General features: G+C 43.8%; 1 protein-coding gene across 1 annotated transcript in view; it reads left to right on the forward strand.

Moving 5' to 3' along the window:
- Positions 1-22,294, forward strand: part of STK32B (serine/threonine kinase 32B) — a 437,513-nt gene that overhangs the window by 371,534 nt on the left and 43,685 nt on the right. Inside the window, exon 7 of the mRNA XM_032135724.2 lies at positions 17,253-17,356. Within this exon, the coding sequence (XP_031991615.1) occupies positions 17,253-17,356 (104 nt within the window). The remainder of the gene's footprint in view (positions 1-17,252; positions 17,357-22,294) is intronic.

The raw sequence follows: 22,294 nt of genomic DNA on the forward strand, positions 1-22,294 counted from the left end.
TCAGGGGTCAGGCTCAAGGGGGATGGATCCAGGTGAAGTGTGGGCTTCAGCATGGGGCAGTTGGGTATCTTCCACTCAGTGGCTGAGTGAACCTGGGTGATTCTCATTACCAGACATAGTGCACATAAAGCACTTACCATGATGAACACTCAGGAAATGTTGGCCGCTGAACCACAGGACCTCTCAGAATCCTCGTCTGAGAAATGGGATTAATAGTTTATGCAGTCAGTCTCAGGAGGTTGCTTTGAGGATTTATTGACATTAATTATAGAAGGCATATGGCATAATGCCTGATGAAAGGTAACTACTCACAACTAGTAGCCAATATTAATGTTGTTGTTGTTCTGATTGCTAATAGTTCGATAATTATTTAGTGTATGCTAAATACTGGGAACACAGAGCCAAATCCAACATTTTCCTGCCTTATGGAGCTCACGCTGTAGTTGCAGAAACAGACTAACCAAATCCCAGTTCACTGCAGGGGCTGGGTTGTCCAGGGGATGGTGGGTGCACCAGGGAGATAATGGGGCTGTTGCATTGTCAGCGCTCACCAAATGTCAGTTCCCTTCCCCCAGGACACTGCAGTGAGCCCAGAGGGATGGTGGTGGTGATGGAAGCAGAGGCCTGTCTGCAGTGCAGGAGGCGCAGCCAGGGCTCCATGCTCCACAGAGCCAACAGGAGCCAGGAACAGGTGGAAGCCCCGCCGCCCCCTTCTGAGTTGGAGAGGCGGGATCCCTGCCCTCCTGGGTGCAGCTGTAGCTACTCAGCTGCAGCTGCAGACCTGGGCATCTCTGTGCTCTCAGGGAAATCCCATTCCCCCCGTAGGCTCAGGGGCACCTGTTCCTGCTGCCTGGACTCTCCCTGCTCCTGGTACCCGCTCTGATTTCAGAGTGGGGTTGTGGCCAAGCCTCGGTACATACCAGCCAGGTATGCACATGCTCAGGGCAGCACTGACATGCCAGCCCCCTGCTACCTTGGCCCCCTTTGGACATTGGGCACCAACAAGCATGAGAGAGAGGCTAGAGGGGTGCTGAGGGCGGCTCAGAACTGGCCTGCAGGAGCCCGTCAGCACAAACAGCCTGGCCACCATGAAGAGTGGCAGGAGACAGACAGGCTTTGGAGTGGAAAGGGATGGGTCCCCATGAAGCCCCACTTTCAAGCCAGGATGGGCTGAAGCCTGGGGGCCAGGCTGCCAGTTCCATGGACTGGAGTGAGAACTTGTGGTGCTTTTTCCAGGCCCACCCATGGACCAATCAGCACGTACTTCCTCCCCTCTGAAGCCCATAAAAACCCCAAACGGAGCCAGACTGGGGCAGATGTTGGGACAACCTGCCTATGGAGAGGAGCTACCCACCGTGGGTCTCCTCCCAGCTGAGAGCTGAACAGACATCTGCACGACCTGCCTGTGGAAAGGAGCTACCCACTTCAGGTCTCCTGAGAGCTGTACTGTAGCTCAATAAAGCACCTCTTTGCGTTGGTTACCCTCCAGTTGTCCACGTACCTCATTCTTCCTGGACACAGGACAAGAACTCAGGACCTACCAAATGGTGGGAGTGAAAGAGCTGTAACACAAACCAGGCTGAAACATGCCCTCCTGCTCACCACGTTGTGAACACAAGAAGGAGAGAAGGGAGAAGGAGAGAAGAGCTGTGGCCCTACAGGGAGCCCAGACTTAGGAGCTCCCCAAGCCAGGGCTGTGATGCCCTCTTTGGGGCTCTGCAGTTCCTGGCATCTCCAAGCTTCTGGGCACCACCAAGTTCCCCAGTGGCCACAGTGGAAGCCACTTGTGGTATGCCTGGAGCTGTTCACCCCACCACAGCCAGCATGCCTAGCTGTGTGCAGTGGCCGGACCCCATGCTCGCTCGCTCACACAACCCTCATGGCTCTGTGCCTGGCTTGCCCTTGGCAGGCTTGGGATCTGGACCAGTAGCACGAGCTGAGTGCAGCCTGCCAGGCCAAGTGAGCAGAATGAGCCATTCAGGCCTAAGCAAAATGCAGGTGAAGGTGCCACCAGCCACTGAAATTTCTGGCTGGTGAAGCAACACCCCAAGGATCCTGTGACAGTGGGGCCACCATGGCAGTGCTGTGCTCTCCTTGTAGATATTATTGAGGCCAGGGAAAGTGAAGTTTGCTTCCCAGAGAAAGTGGCAAAGCCGGCATTTGGCCCTGGGTCAGTGAGGCTCCACTGTCCATTATCTTTCCTGAGAACCATTCATTCATTCATTCATTCAACAGAGATTTGCTGAGCACCTTCTACATGCTAGGCAGTGTTCTATGGACTGAAAACACATGTGTGAATAAAACATAAGTATTCCTACCCTCATTGGTTTGGCTGTTTGTGAGGGAGAGAGTCAGTTTAAAAATCACCAAACTGATAAATATGTAGTTTGAGATGCTTAGTGGAGGAATAATTTTCATGCAGTAAAATGTACTCTTTTAGTGTATAGCTCTCTGAATTCAGACAAACGCATACAGTCATAGATAAACACCACCACTATAAAGATATAGATGGCTTCCATCACCCCCGCAGAAGTTCCTCATTCCCAGTCCCTGGCAACCAGCAATTGATTTTCTACCCCTATAATTGTGCCTATTCCAGAAAGTCATATAAATGAGATAATATTGTATACAGCCTTTTGAGTGTGGCTTTTTCACTTAGAACGATGTATTTGAGATTTACTCATGGCATGTGTATCAGTTGTCCTTTCCTATTGCTGGATATACATACACATGTTTATCTGTTCATCAGTTGAGGGGCACCTGAGTTGTTTACAGTTTTACATATTTATGAATAAAGCCATTATGGACATTTGCATACAGGTTTTATATGAGCTTAAACTTCCATTTCTCTGGAGTAATTACCTAAAAGTGAGATTGCTGGATCATTTGGTAAGAAACTGCCAAATTGGTTTCTAGAATGGCTGGGCCACTTTACATTCCCACAAGCAGCGAATGAGAGACCCGGTTGTTCTGTGTCCTCGCCAGGACTTGGTATTGTCCCATCGTTGAGGTCATTAGGCATTCTAATAGGTCAGTCGTGATTTCAGTTTGCAAATCCCTGGTAACTAATGGTGTTGAGCATCTTTTCGCTTGCCTATTTGCCATCCATATATTTTCTGTGTGGAATATGTGTTCAAATCATTTGCCCCTTAATTTATTGGATTATTTTGGCTGGGTGTGGTGGCTCATGCCTGTAATCTCAGCACTTAGGGAGGCTGAGTCAGGTAGATCACTTGAGACCAGGATTTCGAGACCAGCCTGGCCAACATGGAGAAACCCTGTCTCTACTAAAAAATACAACAGATTAACTGCGTGTGGTGGCGTGCACCTGTAATCCCACTTACTCAGGAGTCTGAAGCCCAGGAGGCGGAGGTTTCAGTGAGCAAAGATCGCACCACTGCACTCCAGCCTGGGCAACAGGGCGAGACTCTATCTAAACAAAAAAAAAAAAAAAAAAGGAAAAGAAAAAAACGTTTACTGGATTATTTTATTTCATTTTGAGAGTTTTAAAATATGTCCTGGATAGAATTCCTATATCAGATATATATTCTATAAATATTTTCTCCAAGTCAGTGGCTTGTCTTTCTATTATCTTAAAAGAGTCTTCTTAAATTTATTTTTATTTGTTTTACTATTCAAGTGAAGCAGTGGGACTGCTAAAGGAACAAAGAAATTTGTTACCACTTGTGATCAGTTAGTTATAAACACCACTGTACTTAGACCAATTTAACAGTCTTTTTTAAAAGCTGAAGTTTTAAATTATGATGTCAACTATAAGGTTTTTGCAGTTCCTTATAAGGTGAAGAGGTTCCCTTCTACTTCCAATTTATTCAGTTTTTTAAAATCGTAAATGCATGTTGAATTTGGTCACATAGCGTTTCTAAATCCGTTGAGATAATCCTGTGGTTTCTCTTCTATAGTCTGTTGAAATACTGCTAACTGACTTTGAAATGCTGAACCAGCCTTACCTTCCCAGAAGGAACCCTGTTTGATCATAACGTAGTATCTTTTACCTATAATCCTTGAATCAGTGTGCTAATATCTTGTTCATAATATTTACATCTAGGTTCTTGAGGAATTTTTGTCTGTAGTTCTATTTTCTTGTAACAACTTGATGTGGCTTTGGTATCAGAGTAATGCTGGCCACGTAGTTGGAAAGTGTTTCCTCCCCTTCTATTTTCTAAAAACAATATGCCCAAGATTGGTATTATTTCTACACATATTTTGTAGAATTATGCAGTGAAGATATTTGGGCCTGGAGTTTTCTTTGAGGGAAGGTTTTTCACTATGGATTCAATTTCTTTAATAGACATAGGACTATTCTGTTTATCTATTTCTTCAAGAACTAAGTAAATTTAAATAAGATTTGGTAGTTTAGTCTTTCAAGGAATTTCCCTAGTTCATCTAACTTTTCAAATGTTAGGGCATACAGTTATGTGTAATATCCCCTTATTATCCTTTTAATGAGTGTAAATTCTGTAGTGATGTCCCCTCTTTTAGTCCTGAATTGGTAATTGATGTTTTCTCTCTGGTTTTCCTGGTCATTCAGAGTACAGGTTTATCAAATGTATTGATCTTTTTAAAGAGCCAGTTTTTGCTTTATTGATTTTCTCTATTATTTTTCTATTTTTTATTTTACTGATTTCTTCTCTCTTACCTCTATGCCGTCCTTCTCTCTGCTTACTTTGAATTTAATTTATTCTTCTTATTCTAGTCTCTTAAGGTGGAAGTTTAGATAATTTATTTCAGACTTGTCTTATTTTCCACTATAAGCATTTAATGCTATAAATTTTAAGTCCAGCTTCAGCTGTATCCCACAAATTTAGATATATTGTGCTTTTAATTTCATTCAGTTAAAAACATTTCTAGGCCAGGCGCGGTGGCTCACGCCTGTAATCTCAGCAGTTTGGGAGGCCGAGGTGGGTGGATCATGAGGTCAGGAGATCGAGATCATCCTGGCTAACACGGTGAAACCCCATCTCTACTAAAAAATACAAAAAATTAGCCAGGCATGGTGGCGGGCGCCTGTAGTCCCAGCTACTCGGGAGGCTGAGGCAGGAGAATGGCGTGAACCCGAGAGGTGGAGCTTGCAGTGAGCTGAGATAGTGCCACTGCACTCTAGCCTGGGCGACAGAGTGAGACTCTGTCTAAAAAAAACAAAACAAACAAACAAACAAAAAACATTTGTCTAACAATAGTTGGGAATTTTTAATATATCTTTCATTGATGTTCAGTTTAATTCTGTCATGATCAGAGAAAATATTTCGTATGATTTCTTTTCTAAAAACTGGTGAAGTTTATTTTATGGTCTAGATATGATCTATCTTGGTTAATATTACATGCAAACTTGCAAAAATACTGTCTTCTTTGCTAGACAAATGTCAATTAGGTCAAGTTGTTTGATAACATTGCTCAGGTTTCGTATATATTTTTGTTGATTTTTTGTCTACTTCTTCTATCAATTACTAAGATGTGAGTGTTGGAATTCCCAGCTATGATTGTAAATTTCTCTGTTTTTCCTTGCTTTTCATTTAGGATCATTACATTTTCTTGATAAATTGCCCCATTTATCATTATATAATGTCCTTCTTATTCCTTGTTCTAAAGTCTGCTTTGCCTGATATTAATACAGCCACTTCAGCTTTCTTTTGGTTAGTGTTTACATGACATATCCAGTGGTGTGCTGGTAAATGTCTAACAGCTAGTTCTCTGGTAAAGAAGAAACAAATCCCCCTAATTTATAGATTTTGATTTCCATGATATAAGGACTCCACCATGGCTGATTTCAAGTTAGCAATGAGACATCATCAAACACAGAGGTGGGAAGAGATGCCGACAATATACTCCTGTCAGCCAGTATAACCCTACTCTAGTACATCGCTGACGATATCTTTTTCTATCCTTTCATTTCTAACCTATCTCTTTGTCTTTATTTTTAAAGTACATTTCTTGTAGGCAGTCTTTTAAATCCAGTCTAACAATATCTGTCTTTTCATTGATATTTAGACCACTTATATTTGATATAATTATTGAGATAATTTTATTTAAATCTATCATCTTGCCTTTTCTTGTATTTGTTTCATTTGGTCTTTGTTCCTATTTTTCTTCCTTATTTTGGATTAGTTGATCCTTACTTATGATTCCACTTTAACTTCTCCATTGGCTTAGTTTTTGTACCTCTTTAAAAAATAATATACATCTTCAATTAATCAGAAAATACCTTAAACCTGTTACAGCATGTGTAATCTTATAATATACCCAAATTCATTCTATTCATCTCTTTTTACTATAAATATATAAGTCATTGAATTTATTTTTGCTTCAAATAGTCAATTATATTTGTAGTGGTTAAAAATTTAAAAAAACTTTGCATTTACCTTCTTTTTGCTATTTTCATATTCTTTCTTTGTGTAGCTTCAATTTTCTAGCTGTTGTTATATTCATTCTACCTGGAGGACTTCCTTTAACAATTTTGACTATTAAAATCTACTGGTAATGAATTCTTTCTTTTTTTGGTTTGCTTATATAAGGAAAAGAATCTTTATTTCCTTATATTGTTACAAGATATTTTAACTGGATACAGAACTCTGGGTTAAGAGGGTGTTTTTTTTTTTCCTTAGTCACTTAAATATTGCCACTCCATTGCTTCTGATCTGCAGTATTCCTGGCTGTAATTCCTATCCCTGTTCCTCTGTAGGTAATCTGCTTTTTCCCTTCAGCTGACTCCAAGATTTTCTCCCTCTCTTTGGTTTTAGATATGATGTACCAAGGCATATTGGATTTTTTTTCTTTTTGATGTTTACTCTGGTTGGTGTTTTCTGAGCTTTTTGGATATGTGGTTTGATTACTCATCATATTTAGAAAATTCTTGGTCATTATCTCTGCAAATATATATATTTTTGACCCATTCTCTCTCTACTCTGCTTCTGGGATTTCAAAACCCGAAGTGAGATGTTTGATATTTTCCCTCACAATATTTGCATGCCCTCTTCTCCCCATCCCCCACCACACTGTTGTCTCTTAGTGTTTCGCTTCAGGCAATTTCTTTGACCTATCTTCAAGTCTATTGATAAACCTATTGGAACCATTGTTTATCTCTGGCACTATGCTTCGGCATTTGTCTGTTTTTAGCATTTCCATCTGCTTTTATAGTTTCTATCTTTCTATTGAAATCCCCGTCTGTTAATGCGTGCTGTCCACCTTTCCACTAGAGCCTTTGAAATGTTTTAAATTCCTTGTTTGTTAGATCTGACATCTAGTTCATATCTGAGTATGATTCTGTTAATTTCTTTGTCTCTTCTCAATGAGTTTTTGTTTTTTTGTCTTGTGTCTGATAATTTTTTATTAAAATATTTGCATGATGCAAAGGAAAATGTTTATGCCTGGAAATGGGCATGTTTATTTTACTACTACTACGCGTTTAGTTTTCTTTGGAGGAGGAGGTAGCATTGAGTCAATCTAATTAGGAGTTGAGCTTGACTTGAGTTTTGTTGTTCTGTGGTTATTTTCAAAATACCAGCTTTAGAGTTGGGTTTCAGTGTGGTTACCAAAGTGTTTTCCTCAATGTTCCTGTTCCACCTTTGACTTAGGGTTTCTCTGTGAATCTGTGCCTTAAATAGGGTCTCTCTCTCTGTGCTCCTGTTCTGTAGCAATAGGCTTCTGTTTCTAGTTCCTTGACACTTGCTGATGTGGCAGAGGGTGGGGAGAGTGAATGTTCTCTGCTGCTTTGGTTCAGCCTGTCTTAGGTAGGTTCTGTGTCAATGGGTCTTGGGGATCTTAGGGGTATTTCAGATTGATCCTATCTTTCTCCCAGCAATAGGAAACCACTAATGGTCTGATCCCAGGATCATAGCAGGGAAATGAAACTGCATTTGCTAAGGCCCTGAGGCAAAAGAAGCTTGGCCCGTGGAACCAAAAGAAAACTAGTGTGACCTGAGCAAAGTCAGCAAGAAAGATAACCCTTGAGAAGTGTATAGGGCCAGATTATGTATTACCTGTGTGCTACATTATAGCTTTTGGGTTGTTATAGCAAGTTCAATGGAAAATTTTAAAGAACATTAATTGTCTTGGGTAAATAGAGAATTTGGAATCGTTTAAGAGAGTGGCACTGGATAAACTAACTTTTCTGTCATCTCATATGCTATTTAGAAGTTCTTCTCAAGTTTCGCATATTGACTGTAAAATACACTGATTTTAATTCTGTGCTTCCAGTTAGAACATCATTTCTCCATGAAAACTTCCAAAAGTCTTTTTTTTTTTTAATTTACTAGTTGAATCAGACACATTTAACATGAAGTAACTTTCTGATACTGGTGCATCATTTATTTCTGCCCTTTATCAGAGCTTACCTATTTACTCATTAGCCAATTAAATGTTCTTTCCTCTTCTTCCTATGCATAACTGTGAAATACTAATGGTCAACAGCGAGCAGTTTCTTGCATACTTTAGTGAAATGAGTTTTCTGTTGCTAGCAATGCTACTAGCATCTCCCCAAAAAGAGAAATTATCAGACTGATGCAGTGGTTTCATGTTGTCTCAAATTAATATGTAAGCGTGTGACACCTGAGTTCATTTGACTAGCCAAGAGCCAAAGAAATATAAATTACCCCCCAAAGGATTAAGAGAGAGGCCAGGCATGCTACTTATCTCTTCTTTCCACAGCTTCTCGGCACACTTTAATGCAATGAACTATGACAGAGCTCTTGAATCATTACCTTGATGAGTTGGGCTTCCATTTATGCATTCATTTCATTGTCCATTCAGTAATAATGAATTACTATAACAAAAACTAGCTCACATCTGTTGAGAACTTACTTTGTGTCAGTCTCTGAAGTAAATGCGTCACATAAGTTGTCTCATTATGGGGTAAGGGCTAGTATTATTCCGTGGAATCTGAAACTCAAATGCTTGCCCAGTGACAAACAGTCAGTAAAGGTAGCCATTGAAATTCAAAGCCAGAACTCTGTGACTTAAGTCCTTTGCCACTATGATGCATTAAGCATCTACTTCTAGATCAGCTACATGCTAATCCCTTTGAATCTGGAGCTGACTTAGTCATGTTTCTGCCTTCAGAGAGCTACCCAGTGGGGGAGATGGACATGTAACTATTAATTAAAATATAGCATTATAAGGAACTAGCAAAGGTTTAGTAAGAATCTAGACTATAGACTGATGTATTAGTAGTTTGCCAGGAGAAGAGGGTAAGATGGGAAACAGGAATAGCAAGGAACTTGATGAACATTCCATAGTGAAATGTGGTCTGAGTCTTGAAGTATGAATAGGAGTTCGTGAGTATGAAAAGCAGGGTAAAGTCATTGATGATTCAAAATATAGTATATCCTATTCTTTGAAGGTGGCACAATGGGTGTAATAAAAATAGTGGCCAAATATGATGGTGCCTGGGGCCTGTTTTTAGGAAGTTTTCATGCTAAAAAGCTTGAACTTTATTCATAGTAAATAGGAAACTTGGAATGATTTTGAGCAAGTAGTTTGAACATGTGAATAATAACAACAATAACACTAGATACCATTTATTGAGCACTTACTATGTGCTTAATCAAGATATACATAGCCATTTTCTCTTCACAAGATTTTGTAGCAGACATTGTCATTCCTTCTTACAGATGAGTAAACTGAGGTACATATAAGAGGTTAAGCAGTTTACCCAAGGTCATTGTGCCAGTAAGCATGGGAGCTGAGGTTCAGTTGTAGGCCTGAGTAATTACCACTTTCGTAACCCCTCTGTTTCACTGATTCTACTACTTACAAGTCTCTCAGGGGCGGTTGGAGTTGGGATTGAAGAGCCCCAGGCTGGAGACAGGCAAGTGGTTGAGGGAGCAACAATGAGACCAGACAGAGATGAAAAAGGACCAGAGTAGAGGATAGAGAGGAGGATAGAGAGGAAGTTTCTGAAAGGGAAAATAAGTCTTGGTGACCAATCGAATGATCAAATACAAAGGCTAAAAGAGTCCTAGAGTCGAAGTTGACTCCCAGGTTTCTGACTGTGCTGCTGAAAAGACCCTTGTGGCTGAGATTGAGAACCTAGAAGAAGGGGCAGTTTGAAAGCTTGCTTCAGACAGGTTGAGTTGTGCCCTTGGGACCTGTAGGTGCAAGTGTCCAGTGGGTGTCAGCTACCCAGATCTGGCCATCCTGCCAGCCAGGATGTGCAAGCTGGAGACATGGTCTTTGCTTGAAGAAAGTATCAGTGGGTAGGAGACTTGGGTTCTAGACCCAGCTGGGCCAGAAGTCATTTAACTCCTCCATTCGGACTTGGCCTCCTTGTCTATAACATTTAAGGGAGGAAGGAAATTACCTTGAAGGCCCCCTGTAGGCCAAAATTTGGTAATTCTTTGTTCCCAGTCAAGAAGAGAGCAAACACCTGTGGAAACAGATCCTGGAAGGCTGTCAGCTCACAAGCTAGATGTTAAATAGCATTTCACACTCCACTGCAAATATCAAAACCTTCAGCAACATTCACAGAGCTCACTGCAGCAGGCTAATAATTACACTTTAGGAGGTGATTGTATGCTTTTCATATTTTTAGTCTAATGAGGAAGTAAACTCTGTGTGGTTAGTGAGGGGGCAAATCCCACCACACACACATCTACATTTCTGAGGGAAAGAAAGGCGATCCCTCATTTCACGCCCCATGTTCCTGCTTTTCTGGAAGGCCCATTATACGATGCCCTAATGCTCCTTGGCATCAAAACTCACTTTTCATTTCAAACTTTCATTGGCATAATCGCTCAACCATTGGTAGAGATGGTTAGCAGGAGGTGAGGCTGATCTTTCCAGGCCATTGCAGGGCAGCCAGAGTTCCCTGGTGCCCAGTGTCTGCCCAGTGTATTTTGGGCTCACAAGAATCCATAGAGCATGCACCATGCACCCCATGCAGTGAAAGACAACGGGCAAGAAAGCAGGCAGTGTCAGGGAATGTGAATCAAGATCCAGTTTCAAGGGGATTTTAAATAATTTTTATTAATAGCAAAACCACATTTATTATCCTTCTTTTATCTACTAATTCAATTGGAACCAAAACTAATAGATGACTAATTCAATTGCAACCAAAACTAAGAGTGTTTATGAACATCAGGAAATATTGGAATATAAAACATAGAGAGTATATGCTATATGTGTGCATGTATATATACATGATATATGATTTTTATATTCAGCATGTTTATAAAGATGGCATAATTGCTGGAAAATATATGGCCTTTGAAGGAGACAGAACTAGGTTGTCATCATTCTGGTTGATCTTGGGGAATGGAACTGGGTTCAAATAAGCCTTAGTAGCTGTGTCACCTCAGATGTGGTACCTACTCTCTCCAAGCCTTTGCTTCCCGAAATGGAGGTAATACCCACCTGACAATGTCCTTGTGAGATAACACATAGGCACTCATGAGATAACACATAGACACTCAGCACAGTCCCTAGCATCTAGAAGTGCTCTCTAAACATTAGCTTTTCCAAGACATGAATAGCATATGTAAAGAATTAAGAAGAGCTTCTGGCACATAGTAGGCTCGATAAATGGCCACATTAATATTGCAACTATTGGCATTGTCAATAAAGCCACTATTCGTAATAATAGTGGAACAGCTGTATTGAGCCCTGGCCTTAAAGTTACAAGACTGACATTCTGGTCTGGGCTCCTTCACTCATTATCTCCATGGCCCTGAACATACCCCCTAATCTCTGTGGGCCTCAGCTTCTTCATCCATGGCCTATGGTGCTTCAAGGATGGGAAGACTGACATGTGGAGGCATCTGTTCCCCCACAAAGCCCTGCACGAATGCTGTGGACATGATGGCAGTTACAGTTGGTGTTTCCAATGGCTGATAAATAGATTCAGGGTTGGCCATTCCCCTTACCAAAGCATTGGAAGAAGCTTTAGTTGTTGTTGTTTCATGGAAGGCCTTGGGGAATTTTATTCATTTATAATCTAAGCAGGTGTAACTAGGCTTTGGACCCTGGACTACCTTTCTGGGCATGGCCACAGCCTACCACAATTATCTGCTTGATCTGTTGTTTGCTGCCCCGGTGAGCCAGGGCTGCCCCAGAGCTGCCTTTATCACACATGTGCCCTGGGGGGTCCTCAGTCCCAGCCTTTTCTGTGTCGTCTCAGAGCAACTGGCTCGTTCCTCTGCAAGAATCCTGACAGCTAGCTCAAAGCCCATGTTATGAAGATGAATCAGTACTCTTAAAACAAGACTTTGCACAGAGCAGATGCTCCTTAAAGATTAACTGTTTTAATTAGCAGGATGTAAAGAGCTTAGACAGTGCTTGGCACACAACAAGGGCAATAGAAGTGTTTGCTATTTTTATTATGACCATTTATTTAGTCAGTTAACAAATTTTTCCTGCATATCTTCTTGGTACCAGGCAGAGGATGAGGCATCAGAGAGAACATGACAGTCTCTGCCCTCAAGGAGCTTGGAGTCAACAGAAAAGGGAGACAACTAAGCAAAAATGCATGAGGAGATGAAGAGTATGGGGGAAATGAGGAAGCCCCTGTCTAGCCTGGGCAGAAGGGAGATGGTAAGGAAGTGATAATAGCAGAGACCTATTCTGAGGAGTCCACTGTACCTGTGAAGAGCCTTGTCTGGCACATGGTAGGTTCCTGGAGGACGAAAACCTAGGGCTGCACCTTCTGTGAGTTGGGAAAGAGTGTCAGGAACAGAGACAGAGACAGGGTGTTCCAGGAACAGCACGCAGCATGGAGCCAGGGTGGCCATAGGCAAGCGGGGCGGCACAAGACAGCTTGGGGCCTCAGTGCTGGGCCGTGGATTTGAACTGCCCTCTGGGCCAGACTGGTCCCCAGCCCTAGTACCTTGTGTTCCACCAAAAATTAAAAATAGGAAAGATTCCAGGATTAAGTCAAATACATTTCCAAGCCATGCCTGCTATTGAGTTGGGCCCCTGTGAACATCACCAAAGCACATCAGCACACAAAAGGCTCTAAGGATGATGATAGAACACAGCAATATTGATGTCATAATCCCTATGCCACCAAAATGATGTCATTGGCTGCTCAGAATCCCAGCACTTAGATGCGAGAGAACTACACAGATTTAGAGCTGGAAGGACATGGAGCCAGTGGCATTGCAAGGAACACAGTTTATGAAACAGCCACCATGATGGGAAGATCTTTTAGCAGGGAATACCATCATCTGTGGCATGTCAGAAAACTGACTCCCCGGTCAGCAGTGGGAAGGACAGATTGGAGGAGTCTCAGCTGGGAAGCTATGCTGCTCCTAGGGGACTAGAAGGGAAAACAAGCATCAGAACATGAGCAGCATGTGAGCAAAGGTGAGGAAGGGAGGGTACACACGCTATTAGGAGGTAGAATCATGTAGAATTGGCAGCTGAATATCACTGTGACAGTCATGGGAATTGCCTGAACCTAGGAGTCAGGACCAAGAATTCTAGACTTGACCTCAGAGGTACTACTGGGTGGCTGAGGCAAGACACTCCTCCTCCTCGGGCCCAATGTCCGATTCTAACAAGGAGGTGTGGAGAACACGATGAGTTTCAAGGGACCCTTCAGCCCTACGATGTTGACATCTCGAGATGCTGTGAGGTGTTTCCATCTCTGATGCAGACATCAGTGAGCCAGACAAGCCCTATGGCATCAGGGTGAAAGAGCCAGTCCACACATTTATTAAGTGCCTTCTGTATACTGGGCTGAGCACCAGGCCCTGGGAGGGAAGGAAGGAGCAATTGCTCCTGGCAGTTGCCCAGTACAGGGGAAAGGACCCTGGAGTCAGAAAAGCAAGAGGTGCTAATCCCAGCTCTGCTGTGGTAGCTGGGTGACCTTGGCAATTTCCTTACCCCTTGTATTCATTTCTTGTGGCTGCGAAACAAATTACTACGAACTGAGTGGCCTGAAACAATAAAAGTTCATTTTCCCACAGTTGTGGAGGCTGAAAATCCAATATCAAAGGGCCAGCAGGGCCATGTGCCCTCGGAAGGCCCCACGGGAAGATTCTTCCTGCCTTTTTCAGCTTCCAAGTAGCTCCAGGCCTTCCTTGGCTTGTGGCCACATCTCTCCAATCTGCCTTTGTCTTCACATGGCTGTCTTCTCTGTGTCTCAGATCTTTCCTTTCTCTTACAAAGACATCAGTCGTTGGATTTAGGGCCCAATCTAAATCCAGGATGATTTTATCTTGAGATACTTGATTACATTTACAAAGACCTTATTTTCAAATATGGCCCTATTCACAGGTCCCAGGAGTTAGGACTTGAACATAGCTTTTAGGGGGCAATGATTCGGCCCACTACACCTCCAAATGCCTCTGCCTCCTCATCAGAAAAATGAAGATCATCGTAGCATTTACCCTGTTGGGTGGTTGGGAGAATTAAAGAGGTAATACACATATAATCCTTAACGTGGCACCTGACAAACCACGTTTGCTATTGTTCACATATGTGGCTCACACCTGTCCTTCCAGCTCTAAACCTGTGTAGTTCTCTCACGTCTAAGTGCTGGGATTCTGAGCAGCCAATGACATCATTTTGGTGGCATAGGGATTATGACATCAATATTGTTGTGTTCTATCATCAGCTCCAAGTGTGTGGGGGAGGAGGGAATGTCACCCTCTCTAGGACTGCAGACATTTGTCACTTGACTGGTCATGACAGCCAGGACAGGATCACTCTGCTGCTGCTTCTACCCTGAGTTCTGAATGGACTTGGGGCTGCCAGGCATGACAAGGATTGATGGGGAACACCTCAGCACACACAGCCATTCTGCACTGCTGGGTGCACCCTTCGCTATTGGAGCTTGTGGGCTGGGCCAGCATGACGGGACTCCTTTTTTCTCAAGCTCTCAGGACTGAGAAGAGGAACAGGCACACACTCTGGTGCAGGGAAGGAAGTCCCTGTAGGCTGAAGCCCAGCTTCGGGATCAGTGGTGGGATCCAGGTGGGATTCGGAATAGCACAGCTCAGTGCCCAGCATGTGCTAGGAAAGCATTAAATATTCACTCATCCGATGCTTAATGAACAAGTGTGATCACTGACTTTGGAGTCAGGATGATCTATCACCGATAGGAAGAGGCAGACAAAAAGATGCTGAAAATACAAAACACACAGAATTTGGAGACTGATCATTCATGAGGCTGAGGAGGATGGCATTTAGGAGGGTTCCCAGATTTCTGGTTTGGGTAACTGATGGACGATGGGGAGAACAAGCACGGCAGAGGAAGCAGAGGTTGGAGTGATGATTCGACTGTTAGTAATGCCTGATATTCATGGAGCACTCACTACGGGCCAGGCATCCTGCTAAACTCTTGGTATAAACTATCTTATTTAATCTAGTTAATCCTCACAACAGCCCAATGAATAAACTATTATTATTATCTATATTCTACACAGCTGAGGCAAAGAGAAGGTAAGTCGCTTATTACTAACAAGTAACTCCAGCAGCGCCAGCGGTCTTCCTGTTTCCCAGGGCACAATGTCAGTTCCTTTGTAAGGACCAAATAATCTAAGGGTCATGTTCTCAAATTCCCAAGTGCACCATTCCACCATGTGGCACTGAGTATGTAGTTTGTGCTGAACGAAATATTGGACGAACCTTACTTCAAACAGGAATTCAGTAGACCTGTAAGGTGCATCTCAGCTTTGCATTTCCTGGCTGTGTGACCTCTTCATACTGCTGGCCCTCTCTGAACCTCCCTTGTAAAACATATCCCCGGAGGCTGTTGTGAAGAGGAAAGGAGAGCCCGTGGGTGAAAGTGCACTTAGAAAATGTGAAGCAAATGGAGAATATCGCCAGGGGGCAGCTAGAATGTGGCTGCTGGTCAGACTCAGTGTGAAGCTGCCCAGCCAGTGCCCCCAGGTCAACTCATCCTGGATCTTCTTTCCATGCCGAGTGAATGCCCATCTAGAAACTGAGTTGAGACAGCTTTAATCACAACAGGTTGTGGCTCCCCGGGGCAGATTTCGGCTGCCCTGACAACTGTAAAATGGAATTATGCCTGCAAATTAATTTACTAGAAATAATCAACATTTCACAAAATGTTCCTGGAAGCCCACATAGACAATTAGACCCTACAATGCACTCCTGGCCTAGTGAGGCAGGGGTGAGGCACTGAGATAACCCACCACTCAGCCCCTTGGAGAGTAATCAGGGACAAGGACCCCAGGACAAATGCAGTACCCTGAAGAATAAGGGTCCACCACTCTTGGGGCTCCATCCCCTTCGCTGTACTTTTTCTATTGAGGTGAAATTCACATAAGATAAAATTAGCCATTTTAAAGTGAATAACTCAGTAGCATTTAGTACATTCACAATGTTATGTGACCACCACCTCTGTCTAGTTCCAACCCATTTGTTTTCATCAACACCAAAGGAAAACCGGTACCCATGAAGGAGGTGCTCCCACCCTCCCCTCTCCACCCACAGCCCCTAGCAACCTCCAATCTGCTTTCTGTCTTGTGGATCTACCCATTGTGGGTGTCACCTACGTTAGATGTCACCTACGCTAAAATATAGTTGTCCCTGAGACAGGCCCCAGGCACAGAGAGCTCTAAGTGTCTATTTATCAAGGTTCTCAACCCCTTGGGGGCTCTGTTCCTCTTCTTCACTCTGGGTTTACTCCACCCGTTCTCCCAGCAAACATGCTCCAACAACCCACCCCCTCCGGGGGCATGTCTTCCCTTTCGCCAAGTGGACGGCCCTTCCACGCCCCCTCAGGGCGTCCCATCTGCATTCCACCCGGCAGTGTCACGCCAGTGCTTCCTGTGATGCCTGTAACTTGTTCTCAGACAGCTCGTGGCTTACTGAGGATAAAAACCACATGGCATAGTGAAAAAAGTACAGGTTTTACTTCCAAAAAAGCTAGATTTCTGACCGGATGCGATGGCTTACGCCTGTAATCCCAGCACTTTGGGAGGCTGAGGCGGGCAGATCACCTAAGGTCAAGAGTTCGAGACCAGCCTGGCAAACAAGGTGAAACCCCATCCCTACTAAATTATCAGAATTAGCCAGGCATGGTGGCAGGTGCCTGTAATCTCAGCTACTCGGGAGGCTGAGGAAGGAGAATCACTTGAACTCAGGAGGCAGAGGAGCCGAGATTGTGCCACTACGTTCCAGCCTGGGCGACAGAGCAAAACTCTATCTCAAAAAAAAAATAATAATAATAATAAAATAAAACAAGCTCTATTTCTCTCCTTGTCCCCTCTCTAAGGGGTGGCGGCCATAAACTGGGACACACAGTGATGTTCTCTTTGTCCTCTCGTTGGCAGCTCCAGAAGTATTCCAGGTGTACATGGACGGAGGCCCGGGATACTCGTACCCTGTCGACTGGTGGTCCCTGGGCGTCACAGCCTATGAGCTGCTGCGGGGCTGGGTAAGACAGGCACCTGTGCGGTGCACACGAGGGGCTGTGCAGTGGGGGCTCAAGTTGTACCTGGACGGGCAGAGTCGGCAGGGCATGTGGTACAGGAAGGAGCACTGGTGGAGTCACCGCCCCCCAGGTTTCAGTCCTGATGCCTGTGTGCCACCTATGAACGCCCTGAGCTTCTGGTCCAACCCCCTCATTGTACAGATGGGAAAGAGGCATCCAGTGGGGGAGGGTCCTACACAAAGGCCCACAGTGGATCAGTGACAAGTCAAACATCAAAACGCCTTGGCCTCGTGGTTTCGAACACTGTCTTCTTGGAACCCACAACACAAGGTCTCCATGTCTGATTTTCTAGCTGAGTGGAAAATCTTTAAAGGTAAAGACCATGCTTCTTTTTTCTCTGTTTCACATCTTCCCTGAATATGTAACTCAGTGTCCTATAAAAATGGGACATTCAATACGTATTTGTATTTTATTGCATTTAAATTTACAAGCTGAAGATGATTAATGGGGCTATTTGGCAGCTGTAATGACACATATTTTTATTTGAGCAGAAAGTATTATGTCTAGGCCGGGCGCAGCGGTTCAGCACTGTAATCCCAGCACTTTGGGAGGCTGAGGTGGGAGGATTGCTTGAGCCCAGGAATTTGAGACCAGCCTGGGAAACATAGGGAGATTCCATCTCTACAAATAATAATAATTAAAAAAAAATAGCTGAGCGTGGTGGCACTCGCCTGTAGTCTCAGCTACTTGGGAGGCTGAGGCAGGAGAATCACCTGAGCCTGGAAGGTCAAGGCTGCAGTGGACCCATGATGGCGCCACTGCACTCTAGCCTAGGTGACAGAGTGAGGCCTTGTCTCAGAAAAAGAAAGTATTTTGACTAAAATTCATTTTGAGGTGTCATTTCTTTGCACAAGTATCATTTGAAAAGGATGTCACTTCACCATGTCTCAGGACCATGGTTTCCTCACTGGTAGAACGCGGATAATAAGATCCTTTCTGTCTATTTAACGGAGGTAGAGTTTTAGGATTCCTGGATTCCTGGACTGTAGGAGACATGGTTTGCCTGAGACTTGTCTCCATAGCGCCAGTGCCCAGCACAGAGCTGACAGAAGCAAAGAGCTAGATTCTCCCACAGGCTAAAATTTTAATGTTATTTCAGTCATTTGCATACGTGCATATTCATGCCCATAGAAGGTGCCTTCCTTGAGGGCATGATGGTGTCTTATTCATTGTGGGTGTCCCATTGCATGGTTATAATGGGTGTTGACTGAATGTTTGTTGAATGAATGAATGAATGAATGAGTGATGAGAGCAGTTTGTACACCATGAACACTGTGAGTGCAAATAAGTATTATTTGTCACCCCGTAGTTAAGCAACAATTTTCTGCTCTTGATCTCAATTATTTCCCCTGAATTCCTCAAAAACATAATTATTATACATTGCATTCTTAGAATGCAAAGAAAATATGAGCTTGTTCACTGAATGAAAAGAATTAATGTCCCGCAGGTTTACCTGTGAGCTGCTGGGGGGCTGCGTAAGATGGGTGCCTGTGTGGTGTTCCTGCTCAGTTCATTTCTTGTCAGCTGTTTCCTTTGATATATATGCTCAGAGGAGGAATATGAGAGTCCACGATGTCATAGGAACCAGAGCACACAGGCATCTGCCAGAGGCTGTTAATCTTGTGTAATCAATCACAGCAATGACCTTGGCGAGCAGTTGCCCTAAACGTGACTGGGCTCCTGCCAACAGAAAAGATATTGGCAGTCATTCCTCATGGGTCAGCGCAATCAAAGATGATAGCTTGGCAAAAAGCCCCAAGGATGGAGTGGTCCCTGCTGATTCACAAACTATTTTATTTTATTTTTTGATTCTTCTGAGTTTTCTGCTGAAAGATCCAGATTCTATTTTCAAGGACGATGCTTCTTGGAAGAGGAATAAGCAAATGATGGGGGATCCAGGCCTTTGGCATGGAGACAAAGTAATGGAATGAAAGAACACCACCTGTTATGTACTACTGTAAATCTTTCTCGCTGATATATTTGACTGGCTTCTTCTTTGACCCAAAGGACAACAGGTTTATGCAAATAATTTATTCTCTGTTTTTCATATGGAAACAGTTGATTTAGTCAAAAAGCTATGCTGAAAAACACTCATATTTATCCATAGACTATGTAAATTTAGGAGTTATCCCCCTTCCTTGCAATTCCTCAGTCATGTCAGTGACAACATCCTTGGGTAGGATCCAGGGAGCTCCTTACGTCCAAAAGAGGAAAGAAAGTCATAGTGGAGGCTAGGCACGGTGACTCACATCTGTAATCCCAGTTCATTGGGAGGCCGAGGAGGGCGGATCACCTGAGGTCAGAGTTCGAGACCAGCCTTGCCAATATGGTGAAACTCCACCTCTACTAAAAATACAAAAAAATTAGCCTGGCATGGTGACGGGTGCCTGTAATCGCAGCTACTCGAGAGGCTTGAGGCAGGAGAATCACTTGAACCCGGGAGGTGGAGGTTGCAGTGAGCCAAGATCGTGCCACTGCACTCCAGCCTGGGTGTGACAGAGCAAGACTCTGTCTCAAATAAAAAGGTCATAGTGGGAATTCCCAATATTGAGAATCTTAAAGTTGGAACGCATTGAAAATAATGGGTGCAAAATTGATACTAATATGGCTTGTTGGCCAGGGACCCAGGAAAACAGCTGTTTCTCCTCATGAGGAGCCAATCACTCTTTATGGACAGCAGAGGGGCCAAGTCCCATTGGCAGGTTTGAGACCACAGTGCAGACCAGGGTTCTCCAACCCCTGGGACTGGGTACCAGCCTGTGGCCTGTTAGGAACTGGCCACACAGCAAAGCGGGGGTGAAGGTGAATGGCAAGTGAGCCAGGGAAGCTTCATCTGTATTTAGAGCTGCTCCGCGTCACTCACATCACCACCTGAGCTCCACCTCCTGTCAGGTCAGCGGTAGCATTAGACTCTCATAGGAGCTCTTGTGAACTGTGCATGTGAGGGATCTAGAGTGCATGCTCCTTACGAGAATCTAATGCCTGATGATCTGTCACTGTCTCCCATCACCCCCAGATGCGACTGCCTAGTTGTAGGAAAACAAGCTCAGGGCTCCCACTGATTCTACATTATGGTGAGTTGTATAATTATTTCATTATATATTACAATATCATAATAATAGAAATAAAGTATACAATAAATGTAATGCACTTGGATCATCCTGAAACCATCCCCGCAACCCTAGTCCATGGAAAAAATGTCTTCCACAAAACCAGTCCCTGGTGCCAAAAACATTGGGAATCACTGATGCAGAGAACCCTGTGCTTTTGGTTGGAGCTTGTAGGCTAGACAAGAGACATAAGTAGGATCCAACTTCTCTCTGAGCCAAACTAGAATCTTAGCTCTTGATAAGAGAGCTATCCTGGCAGGCCTGCTGAGTGAAAGAAAAAGGCCCAAGTAGGTGCCACTTGTCAGAATTCCTTTTGGTGCCCCAGTCACCCTGGCACTCTGACTACTGCCTCTCCAGAGAACACTATGGAAAGAGATATGAGGAGATCTCCCTTCCCCTGACCACATCCACAGAGAAGAGATGGACAGATCTTTAGCCAGCCATTGTCCCAACAAACATCAAAGTCTCTCTGACAGGTGAGCACCCAACTGTTCATTGATTATCCTCAGGATCCAGGGAGCGCCATACCTTCAGAAAGAATCTTTTTCACTCTTAGACAGCTCTAATGGCTAGAAATTATTTTCCCCTTACTCAGTCAAAAGCTGCTACCTTATAATAGAGAAAAACAATCTTAGAGGAATCTCACAGGTTCAAATCCTGGCTCTAACCAGGTACCCCATCTGGGTTCCTAAGCAAGGCTTTTAAACAGACTGAATATTCAGAATCCTTTTGTGTTAACAAGAAAAAAATTAGTAATTATATCTACCCAATAGGATTGCTTTGAGAATTAAATGATTCTGATTATGTTAATTACCCAGCTCCATGACTGATGAATGGCTGGCACTCAGGAAACTTCCCCCTAGTACTTCTACCCTGGAAGGACCTGCTGGAAAGCCTGTGTCCTTCCCAATTTAGCATCTTTCAAGCATTCGAGGCAGGCACTGAGAGCAGAGGCTAGATCACACCTGCTTGCTGACCATTAGCAAGTAAGGCCAATGGGCTTCATGAACAGAGATGGGTTCCCATCCATACTCTGTGCTTCTTGGTGCTGTGATTTGGACTAAGTCACTTACCTCATCTGAGCCCTGGCTTCCTCATTCATAAAAGAAGGTTTATCAGGCCCACCTGCAGGGTCACTGTGAGATTACATGAGAAAATGTGATCAGGGCATAGGCAGTGTCTGGCACACAAGAGACATGCAGATTATTACGCAAATAAGTAAATACACACACAGCGATGATTCCACAAGACAGGTAGATGTAGGTAAAGCTCTGCTGACTTAGGTTTAGAGGAGCAGGGGAGAATTTCAGGGAGAGGAGACATTGAAGTTCGGTCACATATGAATGGTTGGAAGGAATAGTGTGAGCGCAGGTAGAGAAGTGGAAGCTAGGGCTGATTCGGCAAACATTTTGGCCTACCCACCTGTCAGAAGGGTAGTGAGGGGACAGTCTATAAAGGGCCTGAGGCCAGCTGGAGGCATTCGGCTTTACTCTGCAGGTAGTGTGGTATTATCCATGGTACCTAAGCAGGGAAGGGACAGCACAGTGGTTGGGTTACTCATAGAACCACATATGTCTGGGTTCAAATCCTGACTTTGCCACCTAGACTCTCAATGATCAGTGAGCCTGTTTCTTATCTATAAAATGGGGAGAATAGTAGTACAGGCCCGTGGCATAGGTTTCTCCACCTCGGCACTATGGACATTTGAGGCCAGATGATTCTTTGTGGTGCGGGGCTGTCCTGTGCGTTGTTAGGATGTTCAGCAACATCA

This window comes from Hylobates moloch, unplaced genomic scaffold (assembly GCF_009828535.3).
Source record: "Hylobates moloch isolate HMO894 unplaced genomic scaffold, HMol_V3 SCAFFOLD_17, whole genome shotgun sequence".
Taxonomy (NCBI): Eukaryota; Metazoa; Chordata; class Mammalia; order Primates; family Hylobatidae; genus Hylobates; species Hylobates moloch.